General features: G+C 41.6%; 1 protein-coding gene and 1 long non-coding RNA gene across 3 annotated transcripts; one reads left to right on the forward strand and one right to left on the reverse strand.

Moving 5' to 3' along the window:
- Window positions 1-281: 281 nt before the first annotated feature.
- On the reverse strand, window positions 282-3,033 carry LOC127002052 (uncharacterized). 2 transcript variants are annotated; one of them, XR_007755684.1, is made up of 3 exons: window positions 2,034-3,033; window positions 1,688-1,791; window positions 282-1,471 (listed from the first exon to the last, which is right to left on the reverse strand). It is a non-coding gene; the product is annotated as an uncharacterized LOC127002052 (long non-coding RNA). The 2 variants fall into 2 exon arrangements; XR_007755683.1 differs by having other exon boundaries at window positions 282-1,575.
- Window positions 3,034-7,907: 4,874 nt separating this feature from the next.
- On the forward strand, window positions 7,908-16,541 carry LOC127002051 (uncharacterized). The gene is made up of 3 exons (XM_050867417.1): window positions 7,908-8,103; window positions 10,790-10,856; window positions 15,799-16,541. Exons 1-3 carry the CDS (start codon window positions 8,013-8,015, stop codon window positions 15,944-15,946), a joined length of 306 nt encoding a protein of 101 aa, XP_050723374.1. The 5' UTR covers window positions 7,908-8,012; the 3' UTR covers window positions 15,947-16,541.
- The last annotated feature ends 1,536 nt before the right edge of the window (window positions 16,542-18,077 follow it).

An 18,077-nucleotide genomic window follows, 5' to 3' on the forward strand; every position in this document is an offset into this window, starting at 1 on the left:
GGGTGATGAATTAAGCGTACTGTATAGGGGAAGATAAGGAGGGAGAGTGGGAAGGGTGGAGAAGAGGAAGTGAATTAGTTGGGGTCTGCAGGGGCAAAGAATAGGGAAGGAGGTAGAGGTAAAACAAGAAGAGGAAGGGAATTAGTATGTCTGATGCAGCGTTTGTATTATAGGGGCGAAGATAACAGGATGGGAAGGGGAGAGCAAGAGGAAGGGAATTAGTATTGCTGCTGTGTTTGGTTTGCAGAAGCGAAGGTAGGCAGGGTAGGAAGGGTAAGGAACGAAAAGGAAGTGAATGAATTGGGATGATGTGTGTTTGCGGTTGGGGCGATGGAGGCAGCGAGGGAAGAGTAAAGCAAGGATAGGAAGTGGATGAGTGGGGAAGCTGTAATGTTTGTTTTGCAGGGGTGAAGAATAGACAGAGGGATGTACTTCTAATCAAGGCTAAAGCAGAAAGATATAGGGAACTAGAAGAGATGATATCGTGTTTGGTCTGCGGGGAGAAGGTAGGCAGGGTAGGATGAGTAAAGCAAGAAGTGGTCGTGAATAAAGTGCACTTCTTAACCCGTCCGCTGCGATTGTCATGGATTTGGCCTTCAGTGGTAGCCTGGTAATATATATAGTCCCATGTCTTTCTCTCCCTCTGTGGTGGATACTGGAGTGTTTCCCATGTGGTATTGGTGTGCTTGATATCTCCTCCCAGGGTGCAGGACTTTACATTTTTCTTCATTGAATTGTAGCAGCCACTTTTTGTTCCATTCCTGTAGCTTGGTGATGTCTTCTTGTAGGAAATCCGCAGTCAAGGGGTTAAGCAAAGGTAAGGCAAGAAAAGGGAATGGATGAGTAGGGAAGGTACAGCAAGGGAAAGAGGAAGGAACTAAGGATAGGAGATAAAGGAAGGGTATAAGGTTAGTATTAAGGGAAGTAAGGTATAATAACTACAGGGTAAAGGACATGAAGAGGAGGAAAGAGTAGGAGACAGAGACAAGCGGCAAGAACAGTTAGTTGGTGGATAAAGAAAGCCCCGTCTGTCTGATGTGATCTCTAATTATGTCGTTCAAACCTGTCAACTGAAATACATACTATCAAACTACAAGCATCAACTTCCTTTATATCCATCATCATATTTATTTATCCATTAGAATCGCCTCCGTGAATCGAACACACCAAACAAACTTACTAAAACTCACGAAACCAAAACTAATCAAAACCTCACCAAACCAATACTCATCAAAACCTCACCAAACCAATACTCATCAAAACCTCACCAAACCAATACTCATCAAAACCTCACCAAACCAATACTCATCAAAACCTCACCAAACCAATACTCATCAAAACCTCACCAAACCAAAACTCATCAAAACCTCACCAAACCAATACTCATCAAAACCTCACCAAACCAATACTCATCAAAACCTCACCAAACCAATACTCATCAAAACCTCACCAAACCAAAACTCATCAAAACCTCACCAAACCAATACTCATCAAAACCTCACCAAACCAATACTCATCAAAACCTCACCAAACCAATACTCATCAAAACCTCACCAAACCAAAACTCATCAAAACCTCACTAAACCAGTACTCATCAAAACCTCACCAAACCAAACCAAACCAAACCAAGGCAAGACCAAGACCCACCAAACCAAATTAACCAAACCAAACCAAATCTCATCAAAACCTCACCAAACCAAAACTCATCAAAACCTCACCAAACCAAAACTCATCAAAACCTCACCAAACCAATACTCATCAAAACCTCACCAAACCAAAACTCATCAAAACCTCACCAAACCAATACTCATCAAAACCTCACCAAACCAAAACTAATCAAAACCTCACCAAACCAATACTCATCAAAACCTCACCAAACCAATACTCATCAAAACCTCACCAAACCAATACTCATCAAAACCTCACCAAACCAATACTCATCAAAACCTCACCAAACAAAACCAAACCAAACCAAGGCAAGACCAAGACCCACCAAACCAAATTAACCAAACCAAACCAAAACTCATCAAAACCTCACCAAACCAAAACTCATCAAAACCTCACCAAACCAAAACTCATCAAAACCTCACCAAACCAAAACTCATCAAAACCTCACCAAACCAAACCAAACCAAACCTACGCAGGGCCCCAAATATCCCTTCTGGCGGCGTATAGAGCGGTCAGCGGCCCCTCGACTATTAATATCCTTCCCACCTGACAATGTATACAACCTCCCCACAGTGTTAACGAGGCCTCGAGGCTGGGAGGGACCGGAGGGAAAGAAGGGGAAGGGAGTGAGGTAACGTACACATATGCGTCTCGCTCTCTGTCTCCCCACCCACCTCCCATCCCCTCTGTGTTTCTATGGGGAATGGGTCTTTGTGTTGCTTATAATCTCACAGGTTTTTGAGATGTCACGGATATGTTGCATTTGGGTTAGGTGCACGTTCGTAGAGTATTGCATATAAGTGTTGAGTGTTGGTAAAGTTAGTATGCTTTGTTCTACTACTATCGTTACAACTACTATTTCGATTACTACTACTGATACTACTACTACTACTACTGATAATACTAATACTAATACCACCACTGTCCTGCACATATAACCTTTCTTACTGTTACTATTCCTCCTCCTCCTCCTCCTCCTACTACTACTACTACTACTACTACTCCATGGCCTTAACCTTTCCGGCCCCATCCACTCAGATAATCTCGTTCATTTCTCATCAACACATGTTCTCAGAGTGTTATTAGCCTAAATTCCTTCATAAATGCAGGTTTTGAGTTAATGGAAAGTCGCTGTGGCCAAAAATACATCCAAACTTAGCACGGATAGATGAATCACTCTGAAAATACGTAGAAAAATAGGACTAGTGAACAAGTGAGAGAAAATGGAAACGGAAAACTACGCGGAACAAAAGAGAAGCAGAGAGAAAGTCAAAGAAAATACAAACGAGAAACTAAATAGATAACAGAAGTAGAGAGAAAGTCAAAGAAAATACAGAGAAACTAAATAGATAACAGAAGCAGAGAGAAAGTCAAAGAAAATACAAAAAAAAAATACGTAGAAGAGTAGAGATAGAGAGAAAGTGAAATGATAAACAAACGAAGAACTAATTACAGCAAAATAGAAGTAGAAAATAAGTGAGAGAAAATGAAAACGAAAAACTGAGAAGAACGAAAGAGAGGCAGAGAAAAGGCGAGAGAAAATGCAAACAGAAAAGGACAAAAAAAAAAAAAATGACCATACCTTTCCCCTCTACCATGTTTTCTTATAAGTATTTGCTCTTCATTTCTCTAAGTTTAGATTGCTTACTTAACTATCTAGAAACGCAGTAATAGGTAAATAGAAACTGTAATGAAGCTTTCTCACTACTTCATATAATTTTAAGGTCAGAGGCAATTAAAATAAAAACTTGATAGAAAAAAATGTTTGCAAGGCTCACTCCAAATCTCATGTCACTCCGAATTAAAGAACAACTAAATAATAACAGACTAAGACTCCAATGACACTATTCTAATTGGACACATCAAACAGTGAGTGACGCCCAGACGAGAGAAACTGAGCTAACCTTGACCCGTCCACGGCCTGCGAGCGTCTTCCTTCTTTTCCTCTGCTCCCCTTCCACGGACTCTGCTGATAGGCACGAAGACTGCGCGGGTGTGTGTGTGTGGTGAAGGTCGAGAGCTCTTGAAGAATCCTGAAATATAGATGAACAAATGAGTGGGTTGAAGTGAGATGTTTGTGCGTGGTGAAGGTCGAGCTCTTGAAAAGAACTGAAATATAGACATGGACAAATGAGTGGGTTGAATTGAGATGTTTGTATGTTTGTAGGTCTTTGTTGTAGACGTTGCTTCGTTGTGTAGAGGTTGAGAACTTTGAGGAACACTGAAATATAGACGGGCGAATGAGTGGTTTAAAGTGCGATGTGTGTATGTTTGTGGTGCCTTCGTTGTAGTTGTTGCTATACAAGTCATGTGTTTGTTCCTTGGATTTCAATAAAGCAGAGAACAATAAGAAGTAAAAATATGATGTATCAGCCAATCAAACACACACACACACACACACACACACACACACACACACACACACATACACACACAAAGTAAAAAATAAGATGTATGTTTTCAGTTAGATGTTTGTATGCTGTGATGTTTTCGTTGCAGGTGTTGGTGTGTTTGTATTGTTATTGTTTCTACTGATATCAATAAAGCAGAAAACAAGAAAATAAGGAGAAAAAATCTCTGACCGTCATGTCATAACATTCCCGACGATAAATAGCCTTTGCGATAATACACGGAATATCAACGGAGGATAGGCGTCCCTTCCTGTTTGTCATATATACGCTTCTCCTATTTATCTTATTTAGGCCCCTTTCACACGAGCGGTTTCTGCCGCTGCGGCACGCGCCGGACGGTTTAGCTTTACATTGACTCCTATGGATGCGTTCACACGAAGCCGGAGCGGCAGGACTGCCGCTCCGGCAGCCGCACCCTGCCGGACTGCCAGCAAGACCGCAGCGGCAGAAATGCCGCACAACGGTTTCGGTGGCCATGTGTTGCTATGGGCGCGTTCACACATACGATGTTTGCCGCGTGCGGCGAGGGATAGTTGTCTGTCAACACTGGGAGGAAAGGCACGCGACCACTGTGCATCATTGGAAAAGCTGGTATGCACTATATTTTCCATCTTGTGAACTTTCAGTTACTGTATATTGAAAATATAAGTGTCTTACATATTAATTGTGTATACCTCTGTACAACAAACATCTGCATTTAAATTTCAGGGTTATTGCTAATTTAGATTACCACAACACGGAGCTGCTGATCTCGGAGATTGAAAGTTAGTTTAGAATGACCAGAAAAAAATGGGGAAGAAAAAGGAGTATAACAGGAATTAAGAAGAAGAATGAAGGAATGAGAGGATGAGGAGGAAGGAAAAGAGGAATAAGAAGAAGAGGAAAAGAAATGAAAGGAGGAAGAGGAAGAGGGAGAAAAAAAGAGAAATGAGAGGAGGAGAAGAGGAGAAAAAGGGGAAGTAAAAGAGAAACGAAGAGCAAGAGGAATAAAGTACTCCTCACCTTCTCCTATTATTCGTTCCGCCTTCTGGCGGTAACAAAATGAGGGGGTAGATTTCAGTGATATGGTCATCTGTTAACTGGACACATCACCCCTCTCTCCCCAACCCCGCGACTTTCTACTGTAGCGCATCCTTATGCTGTCCTACTTCTTAATGCAAGGCTTAACCAGAATTTTCACTTTTTCATCCTTTTACTGGTTTCACTTGTCCGTTTTCCCTCCCTCCTACGACTTGGACGCTTTGAAGACGAGAGTACCTAGCCACCTCTCCAACCTAATATGACCATGTTTTTTTTTTATTAACTCGTCCAGCTCTTTTGTTTTGGGAGCAGTGATCTGTGGGCTTGTTTTAACTTTTGTTTCGTCTCCTTTGCTGTAAGAAAAAAACGCTGTGAGGTTTTGTCGCAGTCAACGGTGGTGTTGGTGTTGATATTTGTTCTTGTTGTTGTTATCATGGACGTCAGTACAAATGTTAGTGTGTTATTGATTAGGTTGTTGTTGATGTTGTTGTTGTTGTTGTTGTTGTTGTTGTTGGTGGTGGTGGTGGTGGTACTAGAAATATGAGAAACAGAAAAAAAATAAAAGTAAGTAAATAAAAACATCACAGACACAAACAAGTATACAAACAAATAAACCACAACCTATTTCCTTTCAAGTTCACGGTAGATAAAAAGAGAACACCTGAGAACATTACCAAGTCAATAACAACATTTGAAGCAAGAAGACTCCCTCCCTTCCCCCTTCCCCCCCCTCCACACACACAAACACACTATCACGTTAACACACTCCCTTCAAATCCCAAATCCTAAAATAGTTCAATGTGGATAAAGAGGTTAAGAGGTTACCTGCACACATAAGGTACCATGCCAACGACCTCTGTACGGGTGGTGATGGAGGAGGACGGGGGGGGGGGGGAGGGGGGGGGGGCAGAAGACAATAACGTGCATTCACTCTTATCTACGCATCTCTAAAACGTCGACTTCACATTGTTTTTAACTCGTAAATTTCATCACTACGCCATATCCGGCCCTTTGTCATTTGTTATTTTGCTCTCTGTCTGACCTTCTGCTTTTTTTTTTTTTAGGGATTGGCGAATGTATGCTGCAGATGATGATGATGATGATGATGATGATGATGATGATGTGCTGGTGAGTGCATATATAGGAATGGTTAAGTGGGTGTTATTTTTTTTCATCGTAATTGCCTAGTCATTATATTGCATTGTACTTCCAGCTATATCATTATTACAGTGCTTCTTAGTAATGCAGGTCTTAGTGATGTTTTCGGTTTTTACGTGCAGGAGAGACAAGACAGGGATAGACAGATAGACAGGTAGAGAGAGAGAGAAAAAAAAAAAAAAGGAAACTGGGATTTGGAACCGAAGAGGAAGGACTGGGGAGAGAGGAGGAAAGACTAGGTAAGGAGACTGGAAAGTGAGACACAGAGAAAGAGACAGATAAATGCTGAGATTGTTGTTGTAGTAGTAGTAGTAGTAGTAGTACTAGTAGTAGTAGTAGTAGTAGTAGTAGCAAAAGTAGTAGTAGTAGTAGTAGTAGTAGTAGTAGTAGTAGTAGTAGTAGTAGTAGTAGTAGTAGTAGTAGTAGTAGTAAAAGCAGTAGAAGAAGTAGTAGTAGTAGTAGTAGTAGTAGTAGTAGTAGTAGTAATAGTAGTAGTAGTAGTAGTAGTAGTAGTAGTAATTGTAAAAGCAATAGCAATATATCAACTAACCACTATGTAGACGAATGCCGTTAACTTAACCCTTACAACCACACCCACATATACCCACAGCCTCTCACATGCTCCTAACGGGTCAAGTCTTATATAACCACGGGCGCGCAGGTGGAGAAAGGTGAGGTCGGCCCGGCACAGGAGGGAGCGCGGGCCAGGGGGAAATCGGGTCAGGAGATACTGGACCGGAGGAGGCCTTAGGGGGTCTAAGTTAAACCTGCATAGAGGGGCGAGGAAGAAAGTGGAGAGTCGATGGAATTGAACAGGTACAGGTTTAAAGAGAGACTGAGAAGAAGCTCCATATGGGGAGGCGGTGGGAGCGTGCGGGCGCGGCGTCCAGGAGGACGCGGGTTCACGTCTCACCCCCGCCGCGACAAACAAGATGGCAATTGTTCAGTCATCGCCGAGTGGCCTAAGACTATCCACATGCTGTCCTGAAAACCATCCATCAACCTGGACCCTAGATTCTCACTTAAAAAGAGGATCAAAGATGAGCTACGGGAGGCAGCATGAGCGAAGCAAGACGGCGTCACGAAAAGCACTTGCCTGTGCCATATGAGGCTGGGGCCGACCACCAGGCCCCACCAAGAAAGCCTACCGGCGCCATAAGCGAAACGTAAAAAAAGGAAAAAAAGTAGAGGAGCGAGGAAGGGGGTGCATGTAGATAGAAGTGGACGGGGCAATTGTTTAAATAGAAGACCAAGATGAACCAGCACAGAAAGGCGTATAGAAAAACTAGAGGGAGAGAAGGAAGAAACGGAACGGGAGGGGTTCAAGGAGAGACCATTATGAACAAAAACAGAGGGACACAGAGGAGCTAGAGAGAGGGAGGGATGGGATGGGATGGGATGGAGGTGGAGGGGAAGATGAACTACAGAAGGGCGAGGTCGTGAGGCCGGGGAGTAAGAAGGATGGGAGTGGGCAGGACGGGAACAAGATGGGTGGGGGGGGGGAGATGAACCCGCATAGGGAGGCTTGGAGGAGGAGGAGGAGGAGGAGGGGCATGCAGAGGTAAAGGAACCTATTAAAGGCCAAGGTATGGGTTGAGAAAGTAGCAACGCCCTCTCGTGTAGGGTATAAAAGCGTGGGAACCCATAACGTCTCCCTATTCTGCATCTGAGTCGCACGGAAGAGGGTTCAGAACAGCCTCAGCGATCTACCTATTCTTGAGTCTTGTTGTTCAGGGTTTTCAAGGGTCTGGCGCAATGGGTTCCTCGTCGGTCGTGGTCGTCAGCTTTGCCCTCATCGCTGTGATTGCTGTGGTGCTGGCAATCCCTGCCGTGCACGTCTCTGATGGTAAGTTGTTTAATTAATTCTCTATGTATTAAAAGTCATCTCGAACGTTTTAGTTTTCGGCCAGTTTACTCTTTTATTTGTCCTGCTCGTTATCTCCGCCGTGCACCTTAATTTGGGTAAGTCATTTCCAACATTTTAATATTTGGCCTTTTTACGTTTTTATTTGTCCTGCTCGTCATCCCTCATTTTTCCTGTGAGACGGTAAGTTACTTTATGCCCTGTTTCGTTATAAGCCAACAAAAACACTTAAATAACTGACTTCTTTACTTTTATATTTGTCCTGCTCGCCATCCCTGTCATTTCCCTGTTTAACGGTAAAATTCTTGCTGCTTCGTCCATTATGTTTCGTTCTTTCCTGCTGCAGTTGTCTAAATGCCAAACGCCTGAACACGCGCTCCCATTGCACAAACCTTGCCATTCTTTCTCCATTGTGTCCTCTCTGCTCTCACCTTATGCACTATTATTTTTTAACCCTTTCCATTACCTGATTTTGCTCTTTTTTCACTATTTCAAATCTAACTTAAACTTTTAGGAGCAGCGAGTAGCGGGCTTTTTTTTATTATTGTTTCATCTTCTTGTGCCCTTGAGCTGTCTCCTTAGTTGTAAAAAAAAAAAAAAAAAATTCCCATCAGCTTACCTTTAGCTGGCCAAGTGTACAATTCAGGCGTTCGGAGATTTAGGTACTTAGCCATTTTTTTTTTTTTTTTTTGCTTTAGGAAAGGCAGACTACACACCCCAGGAAGAATAAGAGACAGGTTGCAGGGGAAAAGCGACCTTATATTTAGTGTACCGAGGGTCGCTTTTCCCTTGCTTTCCCTTCCTTGAAAGTATTGTCTTGTTTTGTTTTTTTCTGGGATGTGTAGCCTGCTCTTCCCCAGTGCAAACAAGAAGAAATAGCTTTGTTCTTTCGCCCCTTCTTCTGTAGACGCCTCCATCATATGACCCCAGGACTGAGGACACGAAACTTGCCTATCATTCCATGTAGCTCCCCAACACCCCTATTTTTTTCTTCTTTTTACAGCAAAGGAGGCAGCTCACGAAACGCTTATCACACCACGTGACTCCACAACACTTTCCTACTTATTTTTCTTTTTGTTTTCTTTTCCCAGCAAAGGAGGCAGCTCAAAGGCAAAACACTTACACAGAGAGAAATCCGGCTATGTATTGTACTGTAATTATTGCCCCACACACTCTGTCGGTTCGTTCCGGTCTCAGCTGCTCTCATCCGCCTGTTTCCCACCTCGTGACTTGCAGGTTCTTGTAGGAGTATTATTATCAAGTTCGCCCAATAATAAGCAATGTCTCGTGTTTTATGGAGGACCTAAACCCGTCATTGTGGCTCGAGACGGCACGTGAAAGACAGTCGTTTGCTTTCTCTATTTATTTTGCTTCTGTGGGTGTGTGCATGTGTGCGTGTGTGTGGAGGGAGGGAGGGAGGTAGGGAGTGTGTGTTGTGGGGGGGGTAAGTATGTGTGAATGTGTGTGTGTGTGTGTGTGTGTGTGTGTGTGTGTGTGTGTGTGTGTGTGTGTGTGTGTGTGTGTGTGTGTGTGTGTGTGTGTGTGTGTGTGTGTGTGTGTGTGTGTGTGTTAACCTTCTCTTTTTATTTATTTTTTGCTTAGTTTTTTTCCTCTCTTTCCTATGTCTTTCTTTTTTGTTGTTGTTGTTGTTTCCGTGACACAAGGACAGTGACGACTTTTTCTTCTTCTTTTTTTTTACCTCCCTCGCTGTGTCTCTGTGTTCCCTCTTTCTTCTTTCTCTTGCTTCTCTGTATAATGTTTCTTCCTCTTGCTTGTGTAACTTCTTGGAATTACCGATCTTTATTCTCTCTTTCTCTTCCTTCGCATATCTTTACGAATTTTCTGTTTTCTTTTATTTTATTTTGCGTTATTTTCTGACACTTCTGGAAACGGTCAAACATTATTACTTATTTTTATTCAGGAGCAGTAAGTAGCGGGATTTTTTTTTTTAATATTGTTTTCCTTTTTTACGCCCTTGAACTGTCTCCTTTGCTGTAAAAAAAAAAAAAAGAGTAGCTATTGTCTTTACTCTTTATTTTCTTATTTTGTTATCATCTAATTTTACTTTATTTTCCAAGTTATTTTCATTGCTTTACTTAATTTTCTATTTTTTCTGGCTCCTTTTTCGTTATTGCTATCTTTATTTTTTTTTTCTTGAATCATCATCTTGTAGGAACGCCGTATATCTTTTACACTTTCTTCTTTGGCTTTCTATATTTTCTAATTTTTTTCTGGTTATTTTCGAATACTACCTTGGCCTTTCTTTTTCTTGTCTACTTATTTCAAACTCTTTTCTTTTCCTGGCTACTCTCTTCTTACTTTTCTTATTTTTTCTTTTCTTTCTTGCAATGTGCTTCGTCATTACTATTTTTCCTTCGTTTTTCCTTTCTCTCACTTTTTCTCGGGGGAACTTTTTTTCTTTTGATCTCTTTCACTTTCTGTCACAGGAACGGTTTATTCATTTAAACTTTTTTTTTTCTAACAAGTTATTTTCCACTTTTTATGGTAGCAACTGTTTTTCACTTGTTTTCTTTCCCTTCGTTTTGCAACATTTTTTTTTTCATTCCTTCAAGCTTTAGTTTTTCCTGACAGTTTTTTCGTTCCAACACTGTACGTCTCACTTTTCTTGGCTTTTTTTTTTGTAATCAATCTTTTTTGTTCCTTGCAGACGACAGCGACGAGACGCAGCGCACGAGGATGGACTGCTACAGCGGCGGGCCTGGAGCGTCCCTCCTGTAAGTTACGCCAAGACACCAAAATAAAGAAGAAAAAAATAGTAGGAAGGGTTAAAACGATACTTGCACAGCTCCTTTGCCCATAATTTTCCTTTCTTCTGTTTTTTTCTGTTTTTGTTTTTATATTTCTGTTGTTTCTGTTGTCTCATGTAAGCTACGCCGATAGAGAGGAAAACAAAGACAAAGTGAAGATTTAAAAAGAAGCTTGGACATCGCATTTGCCTTCAATTTTCCTTTTTTGTTTGTTTTGTTCTGTCGGTGGAGAAAAAACCTGGAATTTGACGATCCAATTTAGATTACTTTTCTCCAGTGCTCATTCTTTTTGTTAACTGTACATATGAGAGTATATTCACCTCACTCCGTCTCGCATCGTAGCAGTGTCCACAGTCCATCACAGTGTCTTTATATGAGCTGCCGAACCAAACTATGCAATCTAACACACTCCATAATGGTTGGGTTTTCGACGTGGCACCGGATACTACAAAGAATTCTTGTACAGTTTTTTTCAAATTTCTGACCTTCTGCTTTACTCTTTGTCTTACACGTGGAAAAAGAGGTAGATTTTGAGCTAGAAATAAATGGGAAACGAATATAAGTTAAAGATACTGAGTCATCTTTGGAAGGGATACATTGGGCGGATCCCTCCCTAATTCTACTACGTTTGTCTTCTTTACGTGACAAAGGAGTCAGACTGATCAAGGGCAAAAGAAAGTATATGGGTAATGAGTACAAATGAAGAATCTTGAGTCATCTTCCGAAGGGTTAACTTAGATGTAGTCTCTGTTGATGTTACGCTATTTGTCTGTTATATAATGTGGCAAAGGAAACAAACTGATCAAGGGTTAACGAGAACAAATGAGTAATGAATATAATAAGGGTCCTTAATTCTAAGTAATCTCTCGAATAAGTATTTTCTCCCTAATGCAACTATATTTGTCTTTTTTTAAGTGGCAAAGGAGGAGAAGTGATCAGTAAATGGGTATGGAATTTTAATGAAGGTCCGTGTGTCATCTCTTGAAGGATGGGCTGATAATTAGGGACCTCTCGCTGATGCTACGTTGTTATTTTTTTTATTTTTTTTTATGGCAACAGCGACAAGACCAAGTACTAAAAACAAGGAAAATCGTAAGGTAGAAATGCTCATAACACGTTGATCCCATTATGATAAAAAGAGGAGGAGGCTGCCGATAGAAATACAAACAAAAATAAACCCGCAAAAAAACACATTCCGGACAAGATCAAGACCAAGAACGATCCAATTAAGAAGAATGCGAGTCGATGTTGGTCTTTTTTCTCTCCCTGGATTAGAGCTAAGGTCGTGGGTAGATATCTCTAGCTTCTGTTAAGTCTTGTTGGATTTATGTCTCTCTCTCTCTATTTCTATGGACAAAGTGAGCTCTTCCACAGGGACGGATTGCACCTGTCTCCCATCGGAGCAGCCAGATTCGGAAGGCTCCTCAACGACGCAGCACGTGACATCCGATCATAAAACGAGTCTCAGCCACGTCCCTCCACCCCGACCGTGTAAATAGACGCCGTGCATCGCAACAAACCCGTAACCGTGATCCCGCAAGAACCACCACCTCTATTACCAAGCCTCTAGATAACTTAAAAATCGTTAGTTTCAATGCGCTTAGCCTAAGAAATAGATTTGATGAACTGAGATGTCTTGCTCTAACAGAAAATTTTGACATAATTGCTATAACCGAAACATTTATCGACACCACAAATACTGACTTAAGTTCTGAATACAATATAGATGGCTACAGACTCTTCAACAAAGATCGTGTAAACCGTAGAGGCGGTGGCGTCGCCCTTTTTGTCAAAAGCTATTTGCAACCCACTGACAAAACGACCAAGAAACAGTAACGTTGAGCATTTGTGCGTACGAGTAAACATTGCAAAAGTCAATTTAAATATATCTGTCACCTACAGACCTCCCGGGCAATCACTCGATGACGACCTTGAAATGTACAGCGTCTTAAGGCAGCCACTTAATAACAATTAATAACAACGACTCACTGATAGTAGGAGACTTTAACCTCCCCCATATCGAGTGGGCGACACTGTCAGGTACAGAAGGCGAGTCACATAGAATGATCGAATTTCTAGAAGAAAATTATCTAAGCCAAATGGTTTCTGAGCCAACTCGACAAAAATAATATACTCGACCTTGTTACAACGACCTAAGATAACCTAGTCAGTAATGTCACGGTAGGAGAACACCTCGGTTCTTGCGATCATAAATTAGTGCACGTCAACATTAGAGCTCAATCATCAGTGACTGAAAATAAAGTAAGGGTGCCCAATTTCAAAAGAGCTAACTTCGTAGAAATCCGACAAAAACGAACAGAAATACAATTATCAGATGACGGCAACGTAGAGGAAGCCTGGCTAAGCTTTAAAATCACTTACTCACTCAGCAGAACACATTCGTCCCCTTGTGCGAGAAGCGAATTAACACTAATAAAAGCCCACCGTGGTTTAATAGCGAAATTAAACAATCAGTCAATGAGAGAAAATTGTTTTACAGGTTAAAGAAAGAACAAAGCACGCCCGAAAATATTAGACTTTATAATGATGCCAGGCGACGAGTAAAAAGACTAGTATGTCAGGCAAAGCGTAGATATGAAGAAAATATTGCAGCCAACTGTAAACATAATCCGAAATCTTTCTTCATTTACATAAACAACAGAAAGGAGATCAAAAGTGGTATTGGACCTTTAACAAACAGCGACGGTGCATTAGTGACTGACAGCCAACACATTGCAAACCTCTTAAACAATTACTTTTCCTCGGTGTTTAATACTAATAGTCTTCCTCTCGCTACCACCAACACCAGTACTATTGTAAATCTCGAGCATGCATTGCCTAATTTTGAAATAACAACCGATGAAGTCCTTAAAGCTCTCCATTCACTTAAAACAAATAAAAGTCCCGGACCCGACAAAGTATATCTTATACTGCTTAAAGAAACAAAGAACGAAATACTCTCCTCCCTCACTACCGTATTCAATATGTCCTTGCGACAAGGCATCGTCCCTTCGGATTGGAAAAAGGCTAACGTGACACCGATTTTTAAGAAAGGAGACAAAAAAATACCAGGTAACTACCGACCCATTAGTCTAACTTCAATTGTAGGTAAGCTACTTGAGAGCATAATTAGAGACAAAATTGAGTTACCTCGAAAGCCACTCATTAATTGGGGATTCACAACATGGCTTCCGTAACAAAAGATCCTGCCTGTCAAACCTACTGACCTTTTATAACGATCTCTTCTCAGTTTATGACGTAACCAAATCATTGGACGTAGTCTATCTTGATTTCCAGAAAGCGTTTGATAAAGTCCCACATCATAAATTACTTTATAAATTAAAGCAAATAGGCATTGACGGTCAAGTAAACCAATGGATCGCGAATTGGTTGAGCAACAGACAACAAAGAGTTGTGATTGACGGATTTAACTCAGAGTGGGCGCCGGTCAATAGTGACGTCCCTCAGGGCTCGGTTCTGGGCCCAGTGCTCTTCATTATTTACATCAACGATGTGGATGTTGGACTCAATAATCGCATTAGTAAATTTGCAGACGACACAAAGATTGGTAACTCGGTTCTCACTGACGAAGACAGGCAAAGCCTTCAAGAGGATTTGCACAAAATTTCGGCTTGGTCGGATAAATGGGAGATGCCCTTTAACGTGGACAAGTGCCAGGTCCTTCAAGTTGGAACAAAAAATAAGAAGTTCGATTACGAAATATGCGGCGTTAAACTCACAAGCGTTTAATGCGTTAAGGACCTGGGGGTCAAAATCGCGTCAAACCTCAAATTCTCACATCAATGCATCGATGCAGCAAATAAAGCGAACAGAAAGTTGGGCTTCATTAAAAGAAACTTTTTATTCAAGAATAAAGATGTAATACTTCCGCTCTACAATAGTTTAGTCAGACCCCACTTGGAATATGCGGTACAGTTTTGGTCTCCCCACCATGCAAAGGACATTGCTAAACTAGAAGGTGTTCAGCGTCGGGCAACAAAAATGATCCCTTCCTTGCGCAACAAATCCTACGAAGAAAGGCTTTCCACCCTTAACATATTCTCTCTTCAGAAACGTCGCCTCCGAGGAAAACTGATCGAATGTTTTAGAATACTTAATGGTTTCACGAATGTAGACAGAATAAAATTGTTTATGATCGATGACACTTTGCGAACGAGGAACAATGGCATAAAACTCAAATGTAGACAAGTAAATTCAGACTGCAAATTTTTCTTCACCAACGTTGTAGTGCGAGAATGGAATAAGCACCCACCATCAGTGGTCCAGTGTAACACGACTGACTCCTTTAAAAACAAGCTCGACCGTCACTTCCTTGAACTTAATATAAACTAGAGTAGAAAAGCAACGTTTTGGAGCCATCTGATTAATGTAAAATCACTTAGGTTTAAGGACAGACCACCTAGTCTGGACCATGGGTATGTGTGGTCTGATTTTCTATGTAATCTCTCTCTCTCTCTCTCTTACTTTTCTTCTTTTGCTATCTTCCTCTATCTTGATGTGTGTGTGTGTGTGTATATATATATATATATATATATATATATATATATATATATATATATATATATATATATATATATATATAATTTATTCTTATTTTTTATTTACTACTTTCCTCCTCTCTTTTACCTCTCTCTCAAGCTATCTGACTATTTATCTAAGTACCTACCTACCTATCTTTCTATCTATCTATCTATCTATCTCTTTATCTATCTACCTATCTGTCCATCCATCCATCTATCCATCTCTATGGATGAGCTCAATGCCAAAACATCAATGTGACAATAAAGTTATTTTATTTTATCTTATCTCATTTTATCTTATCTACCCCTATCTATTTTTTTCTCTCTCGAATGGCAAGTCCTTATTTTTTTCTATTTTCCCTCTTCAGGTGTCGGGACGTTGAAGATGATGACGATGATGTTCGGCCGGTCGAGATCACTTTCAAGCAGCGCCTACAGCGGGAGAAGGACTGCAAGCCTTACCAGGACTACATCAAGGAGCTCTTCATCTGCAAGAACAGGACCCTCACCAACTAACTTAGGGGCGAGACATGGACACTGACGCCTCTCCTCCTCTCCGTGCATTTTATAATTACTGAACTAGGAAGCTTATTTTTCTTCTTTTCTTGTCTCTGACTCTTGTCTGCCTGCCTGTCTCTCGCTGGCGCCTTTTATCATTCTATCCTCTTGTTTATTTTTCATTCTTTTGTCGCCTTTTCTTTTGTTTTTATCACTGTTCGTCTGTCCCTCTTCCTGTCTGTATCTTCCTTCTACTTATTTCTTCATCTGTCTCGGTTTCTTTCATCTATTTCCTATCGGTATTGACTTAAACCACCACGCCAGAGGAAGATTTTTTTATCTGTTGTACGTCCCCATCGTCTCTTTCTTTTTATTTTCTGTTCCCTCCACGAAATGGATGACGAAAACGCACGCAAAGAATGTCCGCCAAAACTGACCAGCAGGACGCCAGGAAGCAGAAGAAATGGAAACTGCTGGGGATTCAAGGTGACGCCAATGACATCTTGCTCACCTCACTGATATTTTTTTGTTTTATTGTTTTTTTTTTTTTTGTTGTTATTACGATGACACGCTTGTTGAGTTTTTTGTTATTAATAAAGTTTTGTTGTTGTTATTGTTGTTGTTTTTATTACTGTTGTCACTATCATTATGACGATGATGACGGTATACTTCCTTGATCATTGTGATTATTATTATTATTATTATTATTATTATTATTATTAGTAGTAGTAGTAGTAGTAGTAGCAGCAGCTGTAAAGCGCTGGGAGTCCGAACTGCAGAGGCTGAGCGAGATCGCCAAAACAGAACCGCAGGCAGCCTACGCAGCATTTACGTACGGTGTCAAGCATAAATGGAACTACCTCATCAGGACAGTTCCTGATGTTGCTCCGTTACTAAAACCTCTGGAAGATGCTATCAGAAACACCTTCATACCGGCGATAGCAAATGGGAGATGTCCCAGCGACCAGGAGAGAAGGTTGCTGGAGTTGCCGCCAAGAATGGGTGGGCTCGGCGTCACCAACCCGCAAAATCTGGCTGAGTCTGAATTCGGGAACTCAGTCCGAATCACAGCCTCCTTGACCGGATATATTATCAATCAAAATGAAAGGGGAGAAGACAACCCTCAAGATATTAGGTCACTAAGAAATGAAATCTCCATAAACAGAGAAGGAAAACAGAGAGACACTCTGAGTGACCTAATGAGAGAACTCCCAGAAGGCACAAGGAGGAGGACAGATATTGTACAGGAAGTGGGCGCTTCAAACTGGCTAACCACACTACCTATCAGGGCAAAAGGCTTCAACTTAAACAAAAAAGAATTCACTGATGCCCTTGCCCTTAGGTATGGCTGGCCAGTGGATGGGCTCCCAAACCTGTGTAACTGTGGCTCACCCTTCAACCAAAATCATGCCATGACATGCAAGAGAGGAGGTTTCGTCTGCATGAGACATGATGAAGTAAGAGACGTAACAGCTCAAATGCTGAAAGAAGTCTGCCACGACGTGACTGTGGAACCCATGCTGCTCCCTCTGCAAGGCGAACACCTCGCCAGACGCACCGCTAATGTTTCGAACGAAGCACGAGTGGATGTTAGCGCCAGAGGGTTTTGGACTCGTGGACAAAGGGCATATTTTGACATAAGGATCTTTGATCCCATGGCCCATTGCCACAGAGACCTGACCCTTGATGCAGCCCACGGAAGAAACGAACAAGAGAAGAACAGAGCATATGAAGAAAGAATACAGAATGTGGACCAGGGCTCCTTCACCCAGGTAGTATTCACGACGGCAGGAGGGATGGGACCAAGGGCGCAGAGCTTCTACGCAAGACTCGCCGAAACACTGGCGGATAAGAAACAACAGCCAAGAAGCAGTGTGGTCGCCTGGATGAGATGCAGGCTGTCCTTCTCCCTCCTGAGGTCAGCCTTGGTCTGCCTGAGAGGAACCAGGTCACCTGCACCCAAAACCACTCGCATTGCCGACCTGGACTTTGAGGCGACGGTGGTTGATAGTCGTATCAACCACAAGCTCTGTTTGCTTAAAAATAATATGTTTAGTAAGGTTTGTAATATTAAATAAAGATGGTTCTCGGCCAGTCATTGGCGGGTAATAATGAATTGCTTTGTGAAAGGATATGAGACAATATACCG

The sequence above is a fragment of the Eriocheir sinensis genome, chromosome 22, assembly GCF_024679095.1.
Source record: "Eriocheir sinensis breed Jianghai 21 chromosome 22, ASM2467909v1, whole genome shotgun sequence".
NCBI classification, from domain to species: domain Eukaryota; kingdom Metazoa; phylum Arthropoda; class Malacostraca; order Decapoda; family Varunidae; genus Eriocheir; species Eriocheir sinensis.